The sequence below is a fragment of the Penicillium odoratum genome (genome assembly GCF_028828045.1).
Source record: "Penicillium odoratum strain IBT 22623 chromosome Unknown utg000008l_segment0_segment0, whole genome shotgun sequence".
Taxonomy (NCBI): Eukaryota; Fungi; Ascomycota; class Eurotiomycetes; order Eurotiales; family Aspergillaceae; genus Penicillium; species Penicillium odoratum.
Window position 1 is genome coordinate 642,514 of NW_026643150.1, and position 25,295 is coordinate 667,808.

The 25,295-nt window shown below is 48.3% G+C and overlaps 10 protein-coding genes across 10 annotated transcripts; 4 read left to right on the plus strand and 6 right to left on the minus strand.

The window, feature by feature from the left end:
- Positions 1 to 791: 791 nt before the first annotated feature.
- N7520_010466 (uncharacterized protein) lies at positions 792 to 2,588 on the plus strand (the record flags this gene model as incomplete). Its single annotated transcript, XM_057144399.1, has 1 exon — positions 792 to 2,588. One exon carries the CDS (start codon positions 792 to 794, stop codon positions 2,586 to 2,588), a length of 1,797 nt encoding a protein of 598 aa, XP_056990153.1.
- Positions 2,589 to 3,034: 446 nt separating this feature from the next.
- On the minus strand, positions 3,035 to 4,077 carry N7520_010467 (bZIP transcription factor; the record flags this gene model as incomplete). The annotated part of the gene is made up of 2 exons (XM_057144400.1): positions 3,035 to 3,870; positions 3,927 to 4,077. 2 exons carry the CDS (start codon positions 4,075 to 4,077, stop codon positions 3,035 to 3,037), a joined length of 987 nt encoding a protein of 328 aa, XP_056990154.1.
- Positions 4,078 to 4,410: 333 nt separating this feature from the next.
- N7520_010468 (sugar porter family MFS transporter) lies at positions 4,411 to 6,434 on the minus strand (the record flags this gene model as incomplete). Its single annotated transcript, XM_057144401.1, has 7 exons — positions 4,411 to 4,647; positions 4,696 to 4,828; positions 4,888 to 4,899; positions 4,959 to 5,269; positions 5,333 to 5,480; positions 5,540 to 5,799; positions 5,853 to 6,434. 7 exons carry the CDS (start codon positions 6,432 to 6,434, stop codon positions 4,411 to 4,413), a joined length of 1,683 nt encoding a protein of 560 aa, XP_056990155.1.
- An 863-nt stretch (positions 6,435 to 7,297) lies between these two features.
- On the plus strand, positions 7,298 to 9,080 carry N7520_010469 (fungal specific transcription factor domain-containing protein; the record flags this gene model as incomplete). Its single annotated transcript, XM_057144402.1, has 6 exons — positions 7,298 to 7,485; positions 7,533 to 7,662; positions 7,733 to 8,175; positions 8,228 to 8,780; positions 8,836 to 8,933; positions 8,984 to 9,080. Coding segments are annotated over 6 exons (1,509 nt in total), but the record flags the coding sequence as incomplete, so codon positions are not given.
- A 2,359-nt stretch (positions 9,081 to 11,439) lies between these two features.
- Positions 11,440 to 12,384, plus strand: N7520_010470 (Dyp-type peroxidase; the record flags this gene model as incomplete). The annotated part of the gene is made up of 1 exon (XM_057144403.1): positions 11,440 to 12,384. The coding sequence occupies one exon, from the start codon at positions 11,440 to 11,442 to the stop codon at positions 12,382 to 12,384; it is 945 nt and encodes a 314-aa protein (XP_056990157.1).
- A 39-nt stretch (positions 12,385 to 12,423) lies between these two features.
- On the minus strand, positions 12,424 to 12,841 carry N7520_010471 (uncharacterized protein; the record flags this gene model as incomplete). The annotated part of the gene is made up of 3 exons (XM_057144404.1): positions 12,424 to 12,556; positions 12,610 to 12,616; positions 12,670 to 12,841. The coding sequence occupies 3 exons, from the start codon at positions 12,839 to 12,841 to the stop codon at positions 12,424 to 12,426; spliced, it is 312 nt and encodes a 103-aa protein (XP_056990158.1).
- Positions 12,842 to 13,355: 514 nt separating this feature from the next.
- N7520_010472 (vacuolar protein sorting protein DigA) lies at positions 13,356 to 16,361 on the minus strand (the record flags this gene model as incomplete). The annotated part of the gene is made up of 3 exons (XM_057144405.1): positions 13,356 to 13,437; positions 13,484 to 16,073; positions 16,148 to 16,361. 3 exons carry the CDS (start codon positions 16,359 to 16,361, stop codon positions 13,356 to 13,358), a joined length of 2,886 nt encoding a protein of 961 aa, XP_056990159.1.
- Positions 16,362 to 16,689: 328 nt separating this feature from the next.
- On the minus strand, positions 16,690 to 18,977 carry N7520_010473 (ubiquitin C-terminal hydrolase family protein; the record flags this gene model as incomplete). Its single annotated transcript, XM_057144406.1, has 3 exons — positions 16,690 to 17,852; positions 17,913 to 18,591; positions 18,639 to 18,977. The coding sequence occupies 3 exons, from the start codon at positions 18,975 to 18,977 to the stop codon at positions 16,690 to 16,692; spliced, it is 2,181 nt and encodes a 726-aa protein (XP_056990160.1).
- An 815-nt stretch (positions 18,978 to 19,792) lies between these two features.
- On the plus strand, positions 19,793 to 20,996 carry N7520_010474 (mitochondrial 54S ribosomal protein uL5m; the record flags this gene model as incomplete). Its single annotated transcript, XM_057144407.1, has 3 exons — positions 19,793 to 20,031; positions 20,121 to 20,813; positions 20,873 to 20,996. The coding sequence occupies 3 exons, from the start codon at positions 19,793 to 19,795 to the stop codon at positions 20,994 to 20,996; spliced, it is 1,056 nt and encodes a 351-aa protein (XP_056990161.1).
- Positions 20,997 to 21,304: 308 nt separating this feature from the next.
- N7520_010475 (STE11 family mitogen-activated protein kinase kinase kinase) lies at positions 21,305 to 24,092 on the minus strand (the record flags this gene model as incomplete). Its single annotated transcript, XM_057144408.1, has 4 exons — positions 21,305 to 23,539; positions 23,592 to 23,743; positions 23,796 to 23,869; positions 23,920 to 24,092. The coding sequence occupies 4 exons, from the start codon at positions 24,090 to 24,092 to the stop codon at positions 21,305 to 21,307; spliced, it is 2,634 nt and encodes an 877-aa protein (XP_056990162.1).
- Positions 24,093 to 25,295: the final 1,203 nt, after the last annotated feature.

Here is a 25,295-nt window from a genome sequence, read left to right on the forward strand (position 1 = left end):
ATGTTTTTCCTGGTCGGAACATCCTGCCATGCTCTATCTTGTATATACCCCAAATAAGCGATCATACTATGCGTATCTACTGGTTCCAGACATGTAGGGGTAGATCCAGAGATCCCACTTGGATGGATATGGGCGATCAGCGCTATCCTTGCATTTATCCTGTTGGTCAGACCGTAAAATGACGGGTGTTTGTCGATCACTTTCGCCACTTCCACGTCAGGCACTTAACTTGTTTATTACCTTAGCTTGATTCCAGTATTACGCTACTGGAGTTCGGTAAAAGTTAGTCTGTCAGGGGGTTGTTCGGACTGAAATCGTCTGTTCTGCTGGGGAAATCACACGCGAGCAGTCACATAGCGCTAAGCGTACATATCGCGTAGGCTGAGCTGACGGTGCGCCCAACAGATTTTCCTATTTTCCCGCAGTCTCTCAGTGTCTACTGAAAGATTTCTTCTTTTTCTTTATCTCCGAGGAATCTGGTTTTCGTGAAAACAAACGCGTGTACACCGTCTGTATAGATTCCGAAAGTGGCCCGATACGCCATTTGGGAAGATCCGGCTCCACCGCCTTATCGTTATCAACGCATCATCATACCCAAGCAACACGATTTCTCTATTCTTTACTTTCAGGATTTCACACCCCATCTATACATATCGATCCCTTGAGTGTTCATATATTCTTAACGGACTCTCCGCTTCTGACCGCTTCTGCGGTTCTTTGTTGCGGGGAAGATCCACATAATCTAGGAATCTTTGAAGCCTTATCTGGTCCTGTGCCTGCCCGAGGCAACGATGGCATTCCGTGTCCCTTCCCAGGCCCCTCGCAGAAGAACCTCATACTCGACTCCGCAACCCCCTCCTCCTCTCGATATAATATCCTCTCCCCCGGAACAACAAGATGACGACACCACACAATGGGTGCTGTTCTCCCCGACCGCCCATACAAACACGACCTCCACCGACCGTACACAGACAGCAGGAGCCTCTCGACTAAGTGACTTTGGCTCATTTGGTACCGCAACTCGATCCGCTGCTGGACTCGAGGGTGATGCAGATGACGAGGCCTTAGATGATCATCTGGACGAAGATGGTACCGAGCTGGATAGCTTGGATGATGGGCTGAATGCGTTTCGTGCCCCATCACTCTCCCCCACATCCCCCGCACGGGTGGATCATGGTCCACCGGCCTTGCTCCCGGCTCACGATGGCTTAGGTAGCTTTCAGGCGTCGAGCCAGTTAGCTCAGGAACAGCTCTGGTTACATGAGCAGTATAATCCTCAACGACGCCAGTATGCCTCCCCTCAGCCCCGTCGGCGGACGAGTGTCCAGCGGCATCTGGATACTGTTGATGAGGGAGAGGCAAATGTTGAACGAGAGCGCTGGCAGCGGATCGAGCAGTGGAGAATGGATCAGAGTCGGGCCTTGCTGCAGGAGATCGAACGCCAGACTCGGCGGCGGAACAGCCGTGTCAGCGGATCAAGTATCCCTGATGCTGTCGAGCAAATATCGCCTGCCCGCATTACAGGGAAATTGACAGATGCGGTGTCTAAATCAGAAGCAGACCCAGAGGCAGACCCGGAGGCAGACCCGGAGGCAGACCCAGAGACAGATGAGTCATTCTGGCGACGTATCACTAGGAAGGTGATTCGGGATTTGATTGGCATCGATGACTCCTTGCTCTCTGTCATCTTTGGCGAGTCATTACCCGAAGGGCTAGAAGAAACAGAACGGTCTGGGGAGCTCGACATGGAAAGTGTTCTGGCCTGTGAACCAGATCCAGATCACTCGGACTCGCCAATGTGGCAGAGCCAAGTACTCCAACGCATCGCACATGAGCTTGGAGTTTTAGTGCATCAGCTGTGTGAACATCCGGGTGCATTTACAACATACTACCAAATGACCAAGGATATCACAAGTCAATATGCAGGCATGTCGCTCAACCGTTTAGCTGAAAGCGAGCTCTCTCAAAAGCCTACTGAGCACGCAGACTCAACATCTGCCACGGATCTCGATAACTCCATGCCATCACCACAATTCATCCCTACTCTTCGCGAAGCAAATCGAGAACACGAGGCTCAATGGGGCATTGAGGAAGACGACCCTTCAGTAGACCCGGTCTCAGAAGCTGCCCGAGTGCAGCAAGAACAAGAATACTGGGAACATGGCCTAGACGCCATGATGGTCTTCCGCTACCTTCGCACTCGCTTCACTCGCCGAGGATACATGCCAAATGACAAATATACCTCAACCCCTTCTCCCCGCAACACACAAGATGCCTCCCGCCGCGCAGCTATGATTCGTCACCATCATCCTCTTGTTGCGCGGGCTCATTCCCGCTCCCAAACACAGCGTCGGCCCTCTCAGTATTCCGGTGTGACAGGGCCCGTGGGTGTTTCCTCCCCCTTACTCCGACCTCATCTTCGTCGCCCCAGCTCGAGCTGTGCGAGTCAAAGCGCGAAGATCTCTGCTATCTCTAGTCGCCGCACCCTCACGGGCTCAAGTCGTAACTATTGGGACATTGGTGGTAGTGTTGAGAGTAGCAGTGCTATTGGTGTCGGAGCTGGACTCGGTGCCTGGGGCGAGACATGATCTGTATGATTCATTTTCGAATATTTCTGAATATTTATTGGAGTTCATCGGCGGTCATATATCATTAAGAAACTACATAGCAGAAGAAACTGGGGGGGAGGGGGTTTCAGTTTTGCTTCGGTCTTTTGGCCATATTTCGGGCGTTCTCATCACACTTCGGGTGTTAGGTAGATCCGTTCTCTGCCTTCCAGTTTTGTCTATATCTCTCTCTCCGTTCTACTTCGATATACTGCATATATTTAGGAGATACATATCCATCTAAGAATCTCAAGCTTCACTGTATATAACATCCGACTGATAATCGTAGACAGGCCCATCATATGGACTGTGCGTATTGGAATCGCCCTTATCTCTACTAGGTATCTGCTACAAGTAATCCTCGGACCTCATTTTGTGCTTAAAGAGTCAGAATCCGTATACACTTCAAATAAAGAGCTCTTCGTAAATTAAGCAGATAAAAGAAACGACGTCGAAAATAGTGGCCGCTCTCCTCTCTTTGCCCTCCACTTATTCGTGGAGTGTATAATGTCATCACACCCCCGTATAACCCACCCCCATTTCTTCACGAATCCCGGTTGAAGTTCCCAATTCGAAAGCTCTGCAGGATCCCCCCAAACAATTAGACCATGGGGATCCGGTGAATTCCCATTCCAAAACCCCATGATATCAGTGCATAGCTCTTCATCGTCCCAGTCATTCCCCGCCCTCACTAGATTATCTCGCATAAGAGGACAAGGAAACAGATCAATCCAAGTATGATGCACTGTACTTCGCTGAAGAGCTGTCGGGTGAAGATTTTTCTGCACCGGTAGTAACTTCTCGGCTGGCCCGGGGATGCTAAATGGGGATATTGAATCCTCTTCCATCCATTCCCAGGTAATTCCCAGAGATGCCATGTTAGCCACGAAGGCACGGTGGACATTCGTTTTTGTTAGCGTGAGGAGGTGGTTGGATAAGGGGCAATTCATGGTGTAGCTATTGTGGTATGTAGCCAGTTGCTCCAGTAATGCCGCTCGCTTTTTGGGACATGGCATCGTGAACCAGAGGGTCATCATTTGTGGGGACTCTGGGGAGAAGTCCTGGTCTGTGCGGGATGGAGTCTCTGGACTTGGGTATGGATTGTTGGATTGGGGGATGGATGCTGCATCCAGAATTGCCAGTTCTGTAATTGATGGTGATTGGTGTGAAGTTTGAAGGTCGACAGTCTGCGCTACCAGACCTAAATGTCCGGCTGTAATAGAAGTGATTTGTTTGGCTACATGCTTCTTTCTTTTGGCCTCGCCTACATACCAATCAAGGTTAAGATATTGACTGCATTACGAAATGGGAATCACGTACGGTGTCGTCGTTGGTTTATTCGGTTCTGCCTTTTTCTGCGTTCCTTGGCATCCGCCAGACCCTGCCAATTGTCTGCCGGTGATAGTTCCGATTGCGCTAGTGGGATAGGCATTCCAGAAGGGTCAATGAAGTTTTGTTGAGAGGCTGGCATTTCGAACTTGGCTCGGGATTCGTGATCATTCGGGAAACGAAGCATCTCAGACAGGAAAAGAGTCCCATTATGCAAAATACTGACGCCCCAGCAGTTGGAAGAGTCCCGATATGCGGATTGCTGACACCGGGACCCATAGGACCCACTCACCTTAAACCCTTAAATCCGTCTTATTGCCGGTCCTATCAATCCGAAAGGACATGCCTTTGTGACGTTATAAGTCATGTATGAATCACAAAGAATAGCTCTTGATATTTCATTACAAAAGGCTTATAATCCTCGCTGAGTAGCTACCGGATCATCATTAATTAAAGCGGATATAATGCCAAGCAATCACGACTCTGCCTGCTTAGCATGGTATGCCCCTACTTTTCCAATACTTAGATCCTCCTTCGCTTGCTCAATATCAGCAGCCAATCGACTAGGCTCTTGTTTAGCCTTGAAAGCCCAAATACTCTCTTTTTCGAAGATGATATCAATCTCTTCCAGGGACTTGCCACATGTCTCCTGGAACAGAAAAAACACGTGGATCGCAGCGGCAAAGCAAAATGTGCCGAATACACAATATATCTATAAGCCGTGAGTACTAGGTCAAGTGGGAAGGAAAAGAACACTTACTTTCCACTGGATGTGTTCGAACGCCGGGGGCGTGAAGAAGGTCAGCGCGAAGTTGCAACCCCAGTTGAAGAAAGTCGCCAAAGATACTGCTTTGCTACGGATGTATAGTGGGATGATCTCAGGTGGATAGGTCCTATATAAACGTCAGTAACCCTGAACTAGTATAGGATATTAGTAACTCTGTAGACTGACCAGCCAAGAGGACTAAAGCAAAGGCATATTAGCAAATGTTCGATGTGTAGGCAGTGTGGAGCTTTACATACCCCCATGTAGGTGCGTAGGATGCAATAAAAAGATAAGAGCACGCAATGATTGCTTTCGAGGCCTTGGAGTTGGTGACTTTCCATGTTACAGTCGGTGATCCCTTCAAGCCGCCTGGCACGTTGTGACCAAAAGAGGACACGAGCCCTGCTTGAATGAATTGGAAAGAGCCCATTGCGAGTGCTCCAAATATAAATAGGCGACGTCGGGGCAGACGATCAATAAATATGAGAGCGGGAAGTGTCATGACAACGTTGATGATGTACTGGATAGAGGCCGAAAGAAGTGTGGCATTCCCAGTTAGGCCAGCCATCTATGAATTTGTCAGATATCAATTTGGATTGATGTAGCTGCGTGAAAGTCTGAGAAAACGTACCTGGAAAATATAGACAATGTAGTACATCATTGCATTGGTTCCAGTCATCTGAGACCATACGTGTGTGAAGATAGCGCAATGGACTCGAATTATGTTGCGCTTGTTGAACAATTCAAGCCATGACGTGCTCCGGTATTGCCGCTCCAGTCTGATAATTGACGTCAGTGGGTTTAATACTTAACATGCAATGGGGAAGGAATGACTGACTCGATCTTTTCCCGGATTTCATGGACCTGTGCCACAACGATAGGGTCAAGAGTATTGCCCTTACCATGCAGCCGAGCAAGAACGTCTGTAGCCTCCTCCCATCGATCTTGTGAGGCTAGCCAACGAGGGGATCGGGGTATCATGGGAAGAAAGCAGAGCAGCAGCATAGCCGGGATCATTTGGAGGCCCCATGGAAGGCGAAAGACCCCGTTATTTCCCATAAAGGATGCCCCATAGCTAATGAAGTACATGATCAAGATCTAACAGCTTTTTCAGTAAAGGCACTGTTGACGCATAGAAAGGTAGAACTTACACCCCAAGTGATCATCCACTGCTGTAACGAAAGCAAACGACCACGCTGATGAGGCAAACTGATCTCTGCGATAAGAATGGGACCTTGACTGGTCAACATTCCCACCGCAAACCCATTCAAGATTCGCGACACAATTAGCATCGCAACATTCTGCACTGCACACATCAATGTTGACCCGATCAGCCAAGTGATACAAGCAATAAAAAGAGAATCGCGACGGCCAAACCGGTCGCTAGTCCAAGACGACACAAGAGATCCTAGCAAAGAACCACCTGCCATACTCGCCGTGATTCCGCCTTGCTGAACTGCATCAGGCTTGTTGAAGTACTTCTTGTATTCATCAGTGCCGATTATAGCAGACATACTCGACACATCGAAACCTTGAATAAGGCCACCGATGGTCGTCAGTCCGCTGATCACATACACATTTTGAAGATAGGATTTTCCCATAGTGAGATTACCCCAGATCAAGAACAGAATCAAGAAAGCTGTAGATAGCTGTGCAATCTGTAGACCTGGGCCCCCAGATTTATGTACTCCACCCGATCGGGCAGGCGACGCGAGGATCAAGTTAGCCGACATCTGTTGAGGCGGGGTCACATCTAGTTCGTCAACCAGACTTAGAATGGTGCCATTGAGACGGTCCACGTAATTATCAAGTGAAAAAACGGAAATAAATCCACCTGTGGTCGTGATTCTTTGTTTACACGAGGGACCGCTATTGTGGAATAGGCATTTTTGCCGTAATCCACCGCACTTATAGCCGACTGCCACGCGACAGCCGCTCTTCCTCTTCAGCTTTCCCAGCACTCGTCATGTTGCGGAGTGGGGATTTTTTACATGATCCGATGCAAGGGAATACTTCTGGGTCAAGACGAGCTAGATCAGGTTAGACTGTTTTCTGACATGCGTGTTGGAAACTAACATACACTAATATCTGAAACAGGTTGTACAGTGTGTCGAGCTCGAAAAGTGAAATGTGATGAGAAATGGCCGACATGCTCCAAGTGTGACCGGCTAAAATTGAATTGTCCTGGTCCACCTTCTCCCAGTCCCAATGCCCGTCCGAAGTATCGGAGGCCGCGAAACCGCCGAAATACAGAATTCACCCAAGCCGGAACTTTACGACGAAGGGTAGCCAACTCTTGTCAAGCGTGTCGTTCTGCAAAGACAAAATGTTCAGGTGAATCTATTTGCGTTCGCTGTGCTGCAAAAGGCTTTGATTGTGTTATGAACATGTCCCGTCAAAGCGGGGATGAGCAAAGCAAAACTTCACAACCACACTTGAGACGAAGGCAGTCTGCGGATGTCGAGCCAAGCCGACGATTTTTGATGCAGAATCCAGCAGTATCGTTGTTTTCTTCTGGATTTGATAATATGACGAGCTCACTTGCATGGTATGCCCTTTTTTATGTCGGAAAGTTCGGAAATCTAACTCTTGAAGGTTATACTCTTCGGAGCTTCCAAATGGCGAGAACCTTAGAGTCTTGGTTGAAGAATATTTCTCTCATATTCACCCATTAAGATGCAATGGTTTTGTACACAAGCCATCATTTATGCGACGTTTAGATGAAGATCTGGATTCGTGTCGTCAGGAGTCGCTGCTTCATATTATCTGCGCACTGGGAGCCAAGTTGGTGAATGTCTCAATTTCGCGAAACATCACTAATACTCATTTAGATTCTTCGCGCTTAATTACACCTCTTTTTTACCACCCGAGGCGATTCTGACGGCCGGAAACCAGTGGGCCAAAATAGCAAAGGCTGGAATATTTATAGACATGGACGATTTGTCTGTTGACAAACTCATGGTAAGTCTGTTGGGTGCAGTTGAGAAAGATTATCTTGGTGCTCTGGACTAATCTATTCGGGGCACCTAAGACTGCGATCTTACTATATGATCATGATCTTCGGATTGGAAGCTACGCAAGTGCTTTCATGCTGAGTGGTATGACAGCAAGAATGTCTCAAGCCTTACAGCTGAATCTGGAAAACTCTGCAGACGTACTTTGCCAAAAGTCAGACTCATCTGCGATCACTAATGAGACTAGAAGGCGACTCATGTGGAGTTGCTATCTGCTCGATAGTTGGGTGGGCAGTGGTGTTAACCAACTCACTTTACTTGAAGACCGTGATTTGAAAATTCAACTTCCATGCCACAGCCAAAATTTCTCGCTGGGCATTCTATGCCTCACAGAGACCCTGGATGAAGGAGAAACTTTGAGCTTTGTACCTCGCGATCAAGTACCTCCAGGTTCTTGCGAAAACATGGGTATCGAAGCGTACTTCATTCGTTTGGTTAGTATCCGAAAGAAAGTACTACGGTTTGTAAACTCCACTCCTAGATGGCGATCGTAAAGCTGACAAAATAGTAAGATATGTCAAGCATCTAGACACAGCAAAGCCCCCATGGCAGGCAAATTCTGAATTTCAATTGTTATCAGCGCAATTTGAAAAAATTCGTCGCTCTCTTCCTAAAAGCTTATTTTGGAACTCTGGATCGATCTATGCGCGAAAGGAGTCTTCGCAGCTCGGAGCTTTGACATTACTATGGTGCACTTTTCACCAAAGCTTGGTCGATCTGTACCGTATTGGCATGCCGTCTTTGTTTCGCATTCAAAAGGAATTGAACTTCCCATCTGACCAGCAGGAATTTCTTCAACACTGCCGCAGGGTTTGTTATGATAATGCGTGCGAGGTATCCAGAATTATATCCGAAGCCTTACGATATGGTCTCAAATTTCTTGCGGATTCGTGGATTTGCATTATCGCACATGACAGTACGAAGGTCATGCTTCATTATCTGAAGCTGAACGGAATGTCCGCTGATACTCATCAAAGTGAGATGAGTGATACACTCACATTGGTGCATAGCAATCTCGACGCATTACTACAGATGAGATCCATGGTAGCAACAGCGGAACATTGTGTCAGTAGTGATTTGATCCAAGCGTACAGGTACATCTATACTGACTTTTCAACAGTCGGTATCGGTCGTGAAAATGCTGGTAGCAGCTGGTATCCAGCCTAGTATTTCGCTGAACGCTCCTGGGAATGTCCCAGCGCCAGAGACAGAAGATGTGTATGTTGAGCCGTGGAATGAAAATTACTTATTGCTGTTCTAACTAACAGATTACAGTGCTTCCCCAGACCCGCCCGCTCAATCATCTCCGGAGAACGTCCTCAATCCACTGGCCATTTATCGCATGGCTCGAACAGCCCTGCATAGAAAAGACAGCCAATCATCGACTTCATATTCGCCATCGACACAGAAAGCTGCTTCGCCGAGCTCTGCCGCCAACATTCAACTAAGATCAAGACCAGAAGTGGAAATTTCAGCACAGACATATCGCCACCCAGAGGAGCAAATGCAAGTGAACTCTCAAGAAAGCAGTGTCTCTCGTGGGAAGCCGTTTTATATACCCCCTAATCAGAGTAGGGATGATCCTTCTTTGGCTTTAAATACCCTGTCATCACCATCTGGTCCTGGCATTGGTGGTGCATGGGATCCATCAGACTTGGCGTTCATGGACATGTTAGATGGAGGAATCACTCCATGGACAGCCGACTATCTCACGGACGGCCAGTCTGGAGTGGACCCTTTTCTCTTTCCTTTTTAATTTTGTAATGCAAACCTCATATTGGGCCTGATAGCAGTACACCAGAGGTTTTTCGCCGCGCATTTTGCGCGGCGCCTAGACAACTAATGTTTCTACTATACCTGCTTACCTTAAATATCATTTACCTACCCAGTCTCCTACCCAGTCTCCTACCAAATTATCCAAAAGTTCAACAGGTTCTTCTCTAAAGGGTTCTCCTCAAGCAGCTAACTGAAATGAAAAGAAAGACAAGTGGGAGTAAAGGGTTTCCAATGCGTATCCAAGAAGTCTGGGGTGTGTTCAAGTAATAGAGGGATTGAGAGTTCACATGGATCTGAGTACAGGAGACTGGTTCTTTCTGAAGTTCAAAAATAGTCGCTTTAGGGAGCTGATATTATTAAATTCTATTGGACTATGGGTCAAGTAGCTTCCTCCGTTTGCTCTTAGCTAGATATCTCTCTCTCTCTCTCTCTCTCTCTCTCTCTCTTCCTTCTCACTTCTCTATCCCTCTCGGAGTACAGATTATAAATTTTTCGTCTGTTTCTCAATTACCCAGATAGCCCTTTCCTTTCTTGCCCTGACCGACAGATGAGCGCAACTCATTGAGGACATGGACTACTGGACGACGAACGCAGTCAATGTCGCATTGACTGTTCGCGTGTTGGAATCCGAGCTGGTGATCGAGAGATGGTCAAAACAAGACCCAAATGAACCACCTGGGCCAATAGCCAAAATGAGCGCTTCTCGAGAGACAGTCACCACTCGAATCAAAGGTTCTTTGCGTTTTGCTTTCAACGACGTTTTTCCAAAATCACGACCTGACCCAAAAAAAAGATTTTCATCCTCACAGATGACATATTTCATCAAGTGGCTTTGTTTTTTTGGGCACAGTACGATTACTATGGGGAGAAGAAGGCACGCATATCTTGCTAGGACAAAGTTTTGACATCCTTTAAAGAAATAAAAATGCGGAATTGGTACAATTTTCTTCTATTACCCAGACTCCGTAGATAGACCATATCCTTACTTTTAGAGGGGATATACCAATACTATGTTTACTAATATATGTAGATATAAAGATCTTATGCCTATTAAAACCTCTATTGAAGCTAAGCTAGAAGGAATAAAGTGCCTCTACACTAATAAAAGCGTAGATATAGGGGGTTAACACGCAATTTGCGGCTCGGGCCCCAGTATTACGGCAGAATTAGGATCACAAGTAAAATAGGATTTATTTATTAGAACAGGTCATCTGACCCACCTTTGATTTCCGTGTCGTTTCCGTATTGCGTGTCTGGACCTTTGTCCTTATATCTGGTGTTTACTGGTTCGTTATTCAGGCAGCATGAAGAAGCAGCCTTTCAGTTCTTAAGTTCTGTTATCTACTGGGCAGATTCAGTGACAGACACAATGTTGTAAAATGGGGTACTTCAACCATGTCTACACCAGCGGGTTCCGCGAAAGCGAATGGATCCCGAATTCTAAGATCGAGTATTAGCCATTTGTTTGTAGAGCGTGAGAATTGCTTCACGCCGTGTCTAGCTTGATTTGAAACCGATCTTGGATACTTATACCCCCGTACTATGTAGGTGTTTCTAGAACTTTTACAATTCCGATTCCATCTCCACAAGCGCAAGACCCAAGTATTACACACGTTATACACACGTTATACCCCCCACACCTGACATGCAACTTAGCTATTCCGATCTGCGATAATGGCCATCTGGCGGTTTACTTCCACGAGCCCCACTGAGGAAGTATACGATCTCCAACTTTATCGACATCTGGATGTGGCGTTATCCGATCGTGACATCATCACTGAAGCTTTCAACTCGACAATATTCATTAGAACCTTTACCCATTAATCACACATCTTTGATACTAAATATGTTTAGAGTCAGTCAATATTCCTTAGCTGCTCCATCAATTGCATTCGAGCAAGCCAGACACTTCAATCCAAGACTTAATCAGATAATCACCAAATTCAACATGTCCACCCGAGTTCCAATCGAACCCCAGCGCGTCGACGCACCATTGACCTCCTCAGCAACCTTCCTCGTGGTAACAGCAACCAACAAACCTGACTCCCTCAACAACATCCGCTCAACCCTCGCAGGCCTAGACGGCCTCGCCAAAAACGTCTCAATCCGCGACCTAAACGGCCAATTCGCCTGCACAGTAGGCATAGGCAGCGCCATCTGGGACAAACTAACCAACCTCCCCCGACCAAAAGAACTCCACCCCTTCAACCCGATCAAAGGATCCAAACACATAGCCCCCTCCACACCGGGTGATCTTCTCTTCCACATCCGCGCTGAACGGCGAGATCTAAGCTTTGAGTTCGAGCGCCAGTTAATGGATCAATTGGGGGATTCGGTGTCTGTTGTTGATGACACGGTCGGATTTCGCTACTTTGATGTACGTGATCTGCTCGGGTTCGTAGATGGGACTGCCAATCCTGTTGGTCCGGCTGTGCCGGACTCGGTGCTTATTGCGGAAGAGGATGCGTCGGCAAGTGGTGGGAGTTATATTGTTGTGCAGAAGTATACACATGATCTTGAGGCTTGGAAGGGACTTTCGGTGGAGATGCAGGAGAAGATCATTGGACGGACCAAGTTCGATAATGTGGAGTTGGATGATGCTGAGGAAGGACAGAGGTCTCACAAGACTCTTAATACTATTGAGGATAAGGAAGGGAATGAGCATGATATTCTAAGGGATAATATGCCCTTTGGGTCACCAGGAAAGGGGGAGTTTGGGACCTATTTCATTGGATATACAAGAAGGTTGTGGGTGATTGAAAAGATGTTGGAGAGAATGTTTATCGGTGATCCTCCCGGTCTACATGATCGGATTTTGGATTTCTCAACTCCTTTGACTGGGACGACGTTCTTTGCACCGTCAGCTACTTTGTTGGCGACTTTGGACGACTAAAAAGCTTATTTTACAGCTGATCACATCAATTCATTCAAATCACCTCTGCATAAAACTCCAATTTCCCCCGACTGCTCTCTGAACTTCTTTCGCAGGTAACTCAATTATTCCTTTCCAAAATTGCGATGTCCCAGTTGGAACCAAATCCTCCACTTCCAGAGAGATCAACGTACTAAACACTCAATCCTGACACTTTCTCCTCCCGTCCCTGAGCCGGTTCCTGACTAATAAGCTCAATGGCAAGTCTCCGCTGCGGAGAATCCAGCGTGCCGATCTTGCACAGACCCAGCGCCTGCATGATATCAAGATCTGTGCCAAATCGAGGCTCGAACTCGTACCAGAGTTTCTCTAGATCACCGAAAGTCCGGGGTGGTTGATGGATGACAAAGCCCCAGTGGGAACGGTTTTTAGGGTCTTCGCCTGTGCCAAAGACTTCGATGGAGTGTTGATACTGCATTTTGTTCTTGAGTTGAGGGTATATGGGATTCCATTTAGGGGGGAAGAGCTGCTTCTTATTGCATTTGAGGCGTATGTTGAGACCAGTAACGAAATGTAAAGCGGGGACCGACTTGGTGCTTTGAAAACAAACACCCCAAAGAAGCTCCACGTCTCTCGCAAACGCCGCAATTAGAGTTTCACGGAACAAATGTAGATGCTTGGGTTTGACTCAAACGCTTATCATTTGACTGCTATTGGACCGGTCGATCGTCGATTCTTACTTTGTGGGGAACTGGGGTACATTACTGGACTACAAGACAAGCCAGATTTCAAGGTATATTCATAGCTATTTACGATATTCATGAGCGCAGTAATGAGTCAAATAAGAGGGTATTGCCAATATGAAAAATGAAAATCGAGATGTCGCCCAAGGTAAGGGTCGAGGTAGATCATGCAAAAGCAGACTCATTTGACCCATCTAAGTTCTATCGGACATGACAGAAAGCACCTGAAACAAGACTGGGGTGGAGTGTTTAAAGAGCCCACTCGTCAGTTTCGGAGGCAGCTATGAAGGGCTTATCAATCTGCTTGATGGCATGATCGCCGCAGAGAATACTGAGAATTGTTAGTAAGGAATATCTAATTCGAAGAAACGACTTACCAAGTCTCAGCAACGAGTCCATCAAGCTCCTTGACAATCTCCTCTCGCCGGGAAGTGGAAAGGTCTCCCTGACTCAATTGGGCCTGGAGGTCTCGGATATACTTCTTCTTGCCTCCTGCGCCCTCCAACACTTCTTTACCCAGGCAGTCACTGTGGAAGGCATGCTGACAGGGGAAGACAAAGAACTGGCGACTCAATAAAGGTAAAGAACAAATCCAACATTTCTCACCAGGTTCAACAATAGCGTAACGAGTATCCAAGCTGGCGATTTCATTGCGGATCTGGCGGGCTGTATTGGCCGAGTTATCCATCTCTTGACGGAGAGCATCGATGAGACGAGAATAATCTTCCAGTGCAGTGCAGATTTCATCTTTGAAGTCATCAATGACGACAAAGTCCGGAAAGAATGGAATAAGATCCTCAATACGAAGGAGCTCGCAGCGGCGCAGGAATTCGATCGCGTCTTTAATGCCGGTACCGGGCTGGCGGATCTTCTTCTCAGCCACTAGAAGCCAAAGTTTCTTGCGGAGCTTATCGTCGCCTTCGGGGCGGTCAGCCACGATGGCAGCGAGTTCAATATCGTTATGCTCCAGGGCAAGTTCCACTGCCTGCAGATACTGGCCCATAGCGCTGTAGATGTGAATGCATGACTGCACTCGTTTATGCTGTATGCATAGTCGGAGAGCAAAATCTGCATCATATGGAGGTGGTGAGGATGGTTGTGATTGGAGGTAGGTAAGCAGCCCAGCCTCTGAAGCAGACTGACTAGAGGCATGGATAGAGATGAGCGTATTATGAACAGCCGCGGAAGGTTTAGGATGGTTGACAATGATGAAGTTCAAGTACCGCACAGCCTGGTTATTACCCAGAGCGACACTGGCGGTCTTGTTATAGTTTAACAACGCAGGGATAAGCCGCTCGGGGTCCAGATTGGTCTGTCGCATCAGTATCTCAATCAAGCCTGTAGCCGCATGCGTCATAAGTACACTGCTGTACTTGTAGAATACGTCGGGCTCACTCTGCCGCTGTAAAACATTCAGAGCTTCGGTCCATTTCTCTCGCTGGATCCAATAAGACAAAACGTAGTTAAAGTCACTGGCAACGGTCGCAAAGAAAAGTAACTCTTCTTCACGACCATGGCTGCTGATGATGCCATAGACGGTTTTCTTATCCAGTTCGGCTTTATACTTGGTCACAAACTCCTGGAACTCGAGTCGAACGGTGCCAAGTTCATCCTTGATTTCTCCCGTGGTGGCATGCTCAGTCAATTCCGCTTTCGTTGCGATGTTGTCGTCCAAGGAATTCAGCTTGGACATGAAGAGTTCCACCAGCCAGCTTGCAACCATCAGTCTTTGCATGATAGATCCCTTTTTGTATGTGGAAATCTGCGCGAGGAGATACTTGCGCAAAGCATCATATTCCTTATTTTCGATCATTGTCAAGCACACCTCCTCAAATCCCTTACTGCTCTTGCCCCATACTTTCGCGGCCTCGAAGAAACGGCCTTCTTTGGCCAGAAAATCACCGGAAGCAGTCAGGACAGCATCGCGCTGGGCAGGGCCGCGAGCATACTGAAGTGCTTCCTCAAACTTCTGCTCGCGAAGAAGAATCTTCCATATGTCTCTATCTTCGTCGTTGGCAACAACTTCATAGATCTCCTGGCTGGTGAAAAGCCAATAGGTGTTTTGGGTCAGATCCGTCAGAAGACCTAGTGAGCTTTGTCGCGGCTCTAAGACCGTTTGCTCGTAAACAATTTCTTCGTTGAGACGATTGACAGCGACTACTCGTCCTTCAACAAGCGCCAAAACATGCCACTGAGACAGGGCCATCGCCGTGATTGGATCTTGAATCATCTTCCTTCCACCTCGGGCAGATTCAGAAGCCGGGAACTTTGAACGCGGAAGCATTTTTGCGTTTTCGAATGGTGAATCAGATGCAAGTTGGCCATGGTAGATTCCATGAGAACTTAGCCACGCAAACTCCTTTGCAGTATATCCATCGGCTTGGTCTGCCGCATTGGTTGGCGACGATGAGACCGTCAATTTTGATGGTGCAGAGGCAGACGAGTGCGGGATTTCATGGTTCAGGGGCGTCTCGCGCTGGAAAAGGTCCGCATATATAGATCCACCACCATCTCTTCCATGCTTTGTAGACCCGACCCGACCTAAGAAATGAACCAAGTTTCCGTAGGTTGCCACGATCACCCTCCTCTGGTCGGGTTTCGAGGAAGCTGCTTCGACGCTGATTCCAATGACGGGCGAAGCGTCTGGCACCTTATAAACAGCACTAACATATTTTTCCTCGCGCCGATAGAACTCTGTGGATGGTTCGATGTAAGTTTCATGAATATTGCCATCCGTTGTACCTAAGAGAATCTCGCGGGTTGAAGCAGTTGGTAGCGAAGGGTTCCAGGCAATACTTTCAATGGAAACACCCTTTAAGCGGGACAGGGACTTGGGCTGTCGCGATTGGGTATGGAGGTAATAGTTTTCGCCAAGGGTAGTACTGATGATAAGATGCGATGCAGAAGGATCCAGAAACATGCGACGGATCAAACCAATCTCCGAGGACTTCTTAGGCAAATCGATGTCTGTTTCGAATGAACACAGTTAGGTTCCGCCCGGTTCGGTTACGATTGCGGGGAAGGGCTGTGGTGTATCTTACCATCAATATCTTCTGGCGAGTCAAGGTCAATTCGAAGGATTCGGTTGGTCGAGAGAGCCAAAATCAACACATTGTTGGCGACCTGCGCCGCCACGAAGTCGGCCGCAATGGGGAACTGGAGCTGCACCCGCTGCACGTCGAAGATGGGTAGGGAGTCAGCGGGCTCAGTCAGGTTGTTGGGAGCAACATAACTGCTGGATCCGTCCAGCGCCATGTCGACCAGCTATATCATGCCGCCCGTTAGTTCTGGGCAAGCTGCAGGGGAGCTGGAAGAGCTTAAGTTGACGAGGGAAGACAAGCTGGAATGCGGAGCACGGGTATGTCCCTGGCTGCCTGAGGCCACAATGTGAGGCTGGGAATGACACAACAAAGTGGAGAATCGAATGTTGAGATGAATCTAAGGGGTTCATATCTGTGTAATGAATACTTTATCTTATTACTGCATGCATTGGGTATCATCAATCGATAGGGAGAAAATTGGGAAGCAGAAGTCATCAGAAACATAGGTGTTTGGGGGTATCATAAACCAGGAAAAACCCAAACTACATCATAATGCATTCCCGCTCTGGCTTGCGGACCTTTTCCTTCGATTTCTCTTTGTTCTTTCCTTTCATACCACGATCTTTAGTGCGTCCTCGTAAACTTCTCTCTTTACCTTCAGCTGCCTGAGGTGGTCCCGGCTTGCCATCTTCAAGGACGGGCTCATCCACTTCGAGAGCGGACTCTTCAGCCTCGCCCTCACTGTCGATAGTGAATCTGTCTTTACTGAGTCGGGTGGCGAATCGAGAGAAAGTTGCGCCAATTCGATTCTCACCGGACTGGCTACCAGCACGACTTCCGGAGTTGCTTTTCGTGGTTGCAGTACGAGATCCCCGTCGCGGGAAGGGAAATCCTTTGCCGCCATCCTCTTCCATGGGGGCTAGTCGTGGTGATGAAGCGGGCATTGATCGGGGAGTCTGAGGAGGATTGAAGCTGGCTTCGGAAAAGGCAATGCTACTCGGTCGCCCACCAGTGACTGGGAGTTGGGGAATATTGTCTGGTGCGGTTATTTCAACACTGGGTCGGCCAGACCATCCATCCTCAGTAATACTACCGTCTGTCATCTCCTCGATGTTCTGCGTTGTGAACTTCTTAGCTAATTCTGCGATATCCACATCGAGCGTAGCATCAGAGGCCTGGGAGGATGGGGGGTGGCTTAGATAGTTCGCCATAGATGCATCCTGGTCAATGGGGAGAATCTGGTAAAATAGGAGATAAGGTGACTCTGTTTTCAGCGCTTGATCAATGTCAATCAGAGTCACCCGTTCCTGAGCCAAGTCATCAAAGCGCATCCAGTGTTTCGGGGTTTCAGTAGTGATGTGACCTGAGCTATCACTAGAGCCCGGAGGAGCGATGTTAGAACTAGTGCCTCGAACAATAGAAATGTAGTGCCCAGAATCAACTGAATTTCCCCGGTGGCAGACCATCGCTTGCAAGGAGAGTTTGAAGTTCCCGTAAATCGGGGCATTTGCGTCGAGATTATCATCCTGAATGAAGTGAGGCAAGCCGATTTCAGTTGGGATATCAACGTATGTATTCAGCCGAATGGCTTTTCCATTTGGGAGGAATGAATATCGTTTCAAGCACATGCCCAGAATAGGCCTCTTGGAAGAGAAGTGTGCCGCAACTTGAGCGTCATTGGTTGGCGTATTGTCAGTATACCATGCTATGCGAATGACTCAGTTAGTTAAACATTCATCGAAGTTTTTGAGGCAAAATGACATACGTATCAGGCTGAAGAATTGCCATGCGGGCATCATCACCTCTTTTCTGTAAATACCCCTTCGTTGAGGCGCATTTTCTGAGGTAGATGAATCTGCGGTACCTGGGGTATCCTCCGAGTCTGGAACAAACCGCTCACGAACTAGACTGTCCCGTCGGCCGATTCTTCGTGATGATAGAGATTCACTGAATTCCGAAAAAGAAGACCATGGACTTGGTTTCTCAAGTCGAGGCGAATCGGATTGAGAAGATTGGACAGGAGTCATTGTTGGCGTTATCTCAACTTCTTCCACATGAGCTGTGAACCCTTTCGAGATGGACATCGAGTCCACCGATCGAGCGGAGCTAGCTGTGTTTCGTCGTACCAGATCTCGCTTCACTTCGATCCTGTTGTTGAAATAGGCTTCCAGGCAGTCTTCGAGTGTAAGTGTCTGCCCATCAGTAGGCTCTGGTGGAATCGCAACTTCCAGCAGACGTTCGTTGATGAATTTGTGATCGTCGCTGGCATCTTCCTTCCCAAAATGGTAGATGTCCATTTTAAGAGTAAGCAATGGTAATTCTAGCTTTTCTGTGATGAAAGTGAAAGCCTCGGAGGCATCCTGCTGTCGAAGCATGGCTGCATCTTTCCAGCCACATTCGGCCAGAGCATCCTGTATGTGTTTTGTCTGGATTAAATAGTTAGCCTGAGAACTTCGCAGGAATCATGTATGAGATGTTCCGATATACGTACAATATCGGTTGTAATCAATCTCCCGGACCGTAGCATATTGACCCAGAATCTCAAGAGAATGACGAGCTTGCGGCGTGGCTCATCATTGAATGACTTGTACAAGATCGCCTCAAAGCAATCAAGACGGGCGAACATGGCGAACAAAAGAGCGTCCAGATAGCAGGTGACACCCTGGCGATTTTCCGCGCCCAGGAGTTTGGTACTTGGTGTGTAATTCCTGATAATTCCCTCAATCGAGTCCTCGAGTAACAACAGTAAATTGATGGCTTGATCGACGTCGTCATTGGTAGACTTTAATGCATAATTAAAATGGCGATCTTCTAAGGCTGCAATGCCCATCGCTCGCATGCGGACTTCAATTGTCTTCACCTATTTAATCAAACCAAGAGGTTAGAGGTTATACAGTAGCGGGGAAATGAGGGGGCACTAACCTTCTTCTGACGTTCTTGGTTTTCATCGCTTGGGACGTGAGAGTCAAAGAATCCGTGAAACAGAGGTAATGAAAGTGCGTGTGTTCTCTTAAAATAATAGTGAGGTTAGTAAACTTCTTCCATAATTAATACAAAAGTAGTGTATAGTAATGGCTTGAACAAAATGACAAAATGACAACAATACCTCATCTTTACCATGGCGCCGCTTGTCGCGGCGCGTGAGAAATCGATGAATTCCGCTCATTCTGAAAGGCTTGTGGATTGAATGTTTGTGTGAAGCAAGCTCCGGGCCCTCTAGTGAACAGGGATGCAGGTGGAGGTGGGTCGACGAAATCTCTAGTTGGGCGACATGCGGAGAAATGAATGAGGAAGCTCTTGTATTAACGCCGGGCGGAGTCGAGGCTGCAAGATTCCCATGGAGTACCTGGAGAACACATCATCTGCCACAATGGCTCCTATTGTAGCGCACGGGGTATCTTAAGAGAACCACTCAGGTATCGAGAATGGGTGGAAGGCAGAATGATTCGAGAAGAGATCGCGGGATGATCGAACGGAGCTAAGGCATGTTGATCACTTGCGCGGGGCATGGACACATATTTTCGCCTTGTATATCAGGCGCCATTATTTACACGTGACTTTGTCCCGGATTGCAAACAATTTTCCCGAAAGTCCCCAGAACTAGAACGTCGAGTTCATCCGCACCATATCCTCACAACATACACAATGGCTGCCCGGGAGCCATCTAGATATCTATCAAGGGCATTGCCCCGAGCCTTTGCACCTTCTGCCCGTTCGCAGGCCTTTTTGGGACGGCGCAATGTCTCCGACGAAGCCCCGGACAGACGTCTTTCGGACTTGGAGACCGCGTCTTCATTGACGACACCTGTGTCCGAGGATGCAGCAAAGTCCTTCGACCCTGTTGCGCGAAGCAAATCTCGCAGAACCCAACTTCCACGGAGTCGGTACGTAAATCAAGTCCCAGACTGTGTTCCTAGTCGTGTGACAGCGAACAGCTATCCTGGGATAAAGGAGCTTGACTAACTTAACTCAGATACCAATTCCGTTCTCCGAAATACGATCGTGGTCCTCTCCACCCTCACCAACCGCCTCCTCCGTCCGATCCCTCCTCCCGTCTTTTCGTCCCGGGTCCTTTCGCTCTTCCTCGTGCCGAGCAAACCTACAACTCGACCATCGCATCTGATATTCTCACCCTTTGCTATGTTCACACCCCTCCAGGCTTTACTCCCCCTCCCAAAGCGCCACGTCTGCGTGAATGGGACGACAGCTCGCCATACCACAAGAACCGTCCTCTCCGCGGACCCCGTGGTGGAGACGTCCTGCGGTTGATCCGCAAGCCGATCAAGTTCAACAATATCCCTAAGATCGAGCGAATTACCATTCACAGTTACGTGAAGGAGGCGGCACAGGATAACTCCTCGTGGCTGCACGTCGCTGGTATTGCCGTCCAGGCTATCTCTAATGTGCGCGTGGAGACATTCAAGTCCAAGGCCAGTGTTGCTACCTGGAGCATTGCTCCAGGCCGTGATACCGTGGCAGTCAAGGCTGAACTGCAGGGTGAGACTATGTATCACTTCTTGGGCAAGCTGGTTGATGTGGTCCTACCTCGCATCAAGGATTGGCAGGGTATCAAGGGTAGCAGTGGTGACAGCAGCGGAAACATCACGTTCGGTCTGGAACCGGAGAATGTGGCCATGTTCCCCGAAATTGAAATCAACTACGATATGTGAGTTTTGTCTTTGCTGTGGACTATTGGCGAGTTTCTGATTCTAATCTTCTACATAGGTACCCTCCCAAGATGATTCCTGGTTGTCACATTACCCTCCACACAACTGCCAAGGCAGACAAGGATGCCCGACTCCTCCTCAGTGCCATGGGAATTCCTTTCTACGGAAAGATCATCCATTGAGGTGCTAGATAGGCTGTCTGCACTACTGGCGATTTTCCTTACCTTCTTCCTGTGGTGTTGTGTTCCTATAAAACTGTAACTTTAGAGGTGGCCTGCATAGTGGTCATTGCGATTCACCAACCTTGTGTATTATTTTCAATTCCAATTCATGTCAAGCGATTTACATCAGACAAAAGATCTTTTAGCTTCATACGGATGTACAGTAGAGAACATTACACTTTCGTGATCAGATTCATCATTTGTAAGAATAACTTTGCGTGGATATCGTTGTACAGAGGATAAGAAAAGACAAGAGTAACGAAAACCCGCTATCCTAGCTTCGGCATAGCTAAAAACTTGCACTTCAGCAACTCGTCTGCGCTAGGTCGCTTCTCATAATCAACTTGGAAAGTCATATCCAGGAACTCCACTGCATCCTGGCTAACATGGTCTGGAGCTGGTGGACGAGCCTGGTTGCTACCGATAGCAAAGATAGCCTGAAGCTGACTACAATCGGGGAATGGGTGGGCGCCGATGAACATCTCGACGACCAGACAGCCCAAACTCCAGATATCAGCCTTCTTAGTGTGAGCGGTTTGTCGGACAACTTCGGGTGCCATCCAGTACACGCTGCCCTGCAGAGATGGACGGTTGAGACCACCGCCGCCGTGGCTGGCTCGGGATCCGAGGACATGGGATGCTTCGACGCGCTTGGAGATACCGAAATCGGAGATCTTGACTCCACCCTTGTTGTCAACGAGAATGTTGGCACCTTTGATATCACGATGAATGATATCTTTACTGTGTAGGTAGGAAAGACCAGCCAAAATCTGTCGGACAAAGTTCTTGACGAGAGGCTCCTGGAAGGTATTGTATTGCTTTAGCATGGTTGCAATGGAGCCACCGGGCACATACTCCAGGAAAATGTTCAGATGCTCTTCGTCAGCAGCTGTACCCAGATATTGCACGATGTTCGGGTGGTGCATGCCTTGCAGGAGCGAAATCTCATGCTTAAGGGCAGTGACCATGAGGTTTTTTCGTTGGTCGAATTCTGTGCCCTTCGTGCCGGAGGGAACCTCAACTTGCTTCACGGCCATGAGCTCTCCGGTAATGGAGTGTAGGGCCAGGAAGACACTTCCAAAGGAACCTTCGCCGATCAGAGAACCCTTCATCCAATTCGCCGGTGCAAAGTGATTGCCAGCCAAGAAAGCGGACATGTCTGGGTCTTCTTCATCATCTTCCTCCTCCTCATCATCTTCTGCCACGATGACGCTCATACGATCATTAAAGGAACCGCCGTCGGTGGCAGCAACACTCATACTCTCCTCCAACAGGCTCTGGCGCGATTGGTTTTGCTCATCCGAGCCACTATCAAGTGAGACATAAGACTTGCGGTTCGGCTCTGTAGTAGTAGGAGACTCTTCCTGGAGGGGTTGGAGGGTGCTCGACGCAATAGAGTCACGGTAGGAGGCTTGGGGAAGATTAAACCTGGAGATAGAGGCGGGTCGTGCACGCGCGGCTGGTGCTCCGCCTTGGTGCTGAAGCCAGGCGTCGGCAATGTTGGGCATTGGGGGAATGGGAGGGATAGATGGTAGCGGTGGGAGTGGAGGTGCATCTTTCATACTCGATGCAACACTATAGTTGCTGACAACACTAAGGCGACTGGCAGCACGGCTAAGACGTTGCGATCTCCGCATCGTCTTCTCGATATCTTCCCGATCATGGCTAGGGAAGAATGATGGAAGCTCGTGGATAATCATCTCACTAGGTGGTCTCTGGCCGAAGAATGACCGAAGTTTGGCCACTGGGTTGCGCTGGTCATTAGGCGACATTTGCTCTATCTCGATTGAGGGGTTAGAGCGACTGCGAGGTCCCTGTGGAGAGACTGGCTGCTTGGTATTAATAACCTGCCATGATTCACCCGTCAGTTGTTGAATCTTGTGTTGATTGCGACGGTTGGATCTGTTGAGGGCGATTTGGTGTGTAACAGAACTTTCATCCACAGCCAGCTGCGACGCCCGACGGAGTTCATCGCCATCCGGCTCTCCGGCGTGAATCTTTCGCAAGATCAAACGACCGCGTTCAGACTTGCTGACGCCTTCGCAGATCTCCATGAGTTCGTTCTCAGTCAACCGCCTGCAGTTCGCCAAATCTGGGTCCAATCCGTCCAACACGTAGAAACAGTAGTTCCTGTACTGATGCTCGGGGAGCTGCAGCTTCTTCAGAACTCCAACCATCACTTCGTCTGGCGTTTTGCAGTGTCGGATATCGAGAACCTTGGTCTGCCCACCAGTATAAATCACACGAATCACTGGCGAGTTGGGCGGGAGTGGGCCCATTGTTAGCCCGTCAAGACTTGGATTACGCGGATGAGAGCTTCGCCCATTTCCTGAGCCTCCCGATGATGGCTGATTGGGATAATCTTTGCGCCAGCGGTCAGAATCTCCAGGTGTCCCAGGTGATGATTTTCCGAACTCCTCCGCTAACTGAGACATGCGTCCAAAACCTGAGAAGCGTGAAGGTTCAGAGGACAACGCCGCGGTCTCCATGGCAGCTAGTTTGTTCTTTACGAAAAGTCAGCATCCCAATCAAATGTAATCGTTAACCAGAGCATACAATATTCTTCTGTCTTGGGTTCACCATAGCCTTGTTCCGAAGTTGTTTAATTGCGACAAAAATGCGCACTCGGTCGCCCACTTTCTTGATGCCCATCTCTTGCAGTATCTTTTGGTCACAGTCGATCAGATTGTCGCCGTTGAAATTATTGGCTGCAATGAAGTCAATTTTCATTCGCTGCGCAAAATGATAGGAGAAACATACCTCTGAAAACCGACTCGTACTGGCCGCATTTGATACTGTGAAGCCATCCAACAACCTTCTTTTCATCCCACCCTCTATTTTAGGTCAGTTGGTTTCCTGATGACTCCAGTATTTCACCTCTCACCGAATGGTCGCAAGCTCATCCTGTCCATCGGAGAATTCCGACTTGGTCGGGCTTGCGAACCCAATTCCATCCACTTTTGTCGCAGTCGCAGGTCGGGGGGTCGTTGTGTGATAAGCTGTCACTGGAGTCGGGACCCCTAAAGGGCCCGCCGAGTACTGAGTTTTGGCCAGCATGGTTGTACCGGGTCCTGCCGCGAGATTTCCTTGCTATATCTCTTGTTGAAGACGAATCGCGATCGAAGCGCCCTTGCCTCCACGGACAAGGGCCGTTTGAGCCGAGGTTCGATACGCAGGCGGAGGGAGATGGAGGTCGGTCAATACATCATCTCAGCACCTGAGATTTGTGGTCAGCTCTTTCGTTACATGGTCAGGCAGTATGTTATATGATGGTTGGGGGCAGAGAGGGGCGGTGATCGTTCCGGTCTGGCCATGATATGACATCGGGGGTCCAGTGTAGTATGACGGAGCGCTGACTGACCTGTTGCACAATGTACAAAAGATACAAAGGATCCCTGGTAGGCGGAATTGGAATTGGGGGGAAGAAAGAAAGCGGGTGACGACTGATCTCGTCTGAGCTTTTTTGGGGTGAGATCGGTCAAGGGTGGACTTAGTGTGGTCGAGATCGGGCGTTATCGAGATAAACTCCCCACCTGACAAGAACCTTGGCAAGAGAAATGAGAGCAACAGAAGATCTGGGGGGAAAAGAAGTCACACAAATCAAAGGTCAAATGGATCGAAAATTTGGTTTCTTCCACTTTTGAGTGTAATGTCCCAGATGGAGATTCGGTCTCAACCGTGGACTGCAAGGGGCATCCCCCACACGTTTCAAGGTACGGAACATTGAAGGTTTTGGCCATGACATGTCTCATCCCTGGATTCTGATGCGCTTACCCTGTACAGTACCCACGGAGAAGCATATATATAGGATCAACTTAGGCACAGTTTATGTACATATATATGGATTATGTTAATTGTCTACTGCTACATCTCAACACTCATCATCGCAATTCTCTTGGTCTATGTATATATTCCCGAAAGGCCCCACAATTGAAACACTGGCTCTGTGGTCTGAAACTGACCATGACTCTCTCAAGACCCATCGACCCCGCTGAGCACTTAAAGGAATTCGATTTATTCTAGTTGGCAAGGTTTACGATGCGACTATGTAACTATTGATAGTTCCCAGCCATATTCCACATGACATCAAGTTCAAATCGCGTGAGGCTTAAAGTGTATCCGTAAATATATATCCTAACCACATCCAGATGTCCCTATTTTCACCGCCCTGCAGTAGATATATGTACAATGTGTGCCCAAAGGTGTTCCCACCAGTCCTGGGAGCTATACTCTTTTGACATATAATACCGTTCTTTTTCT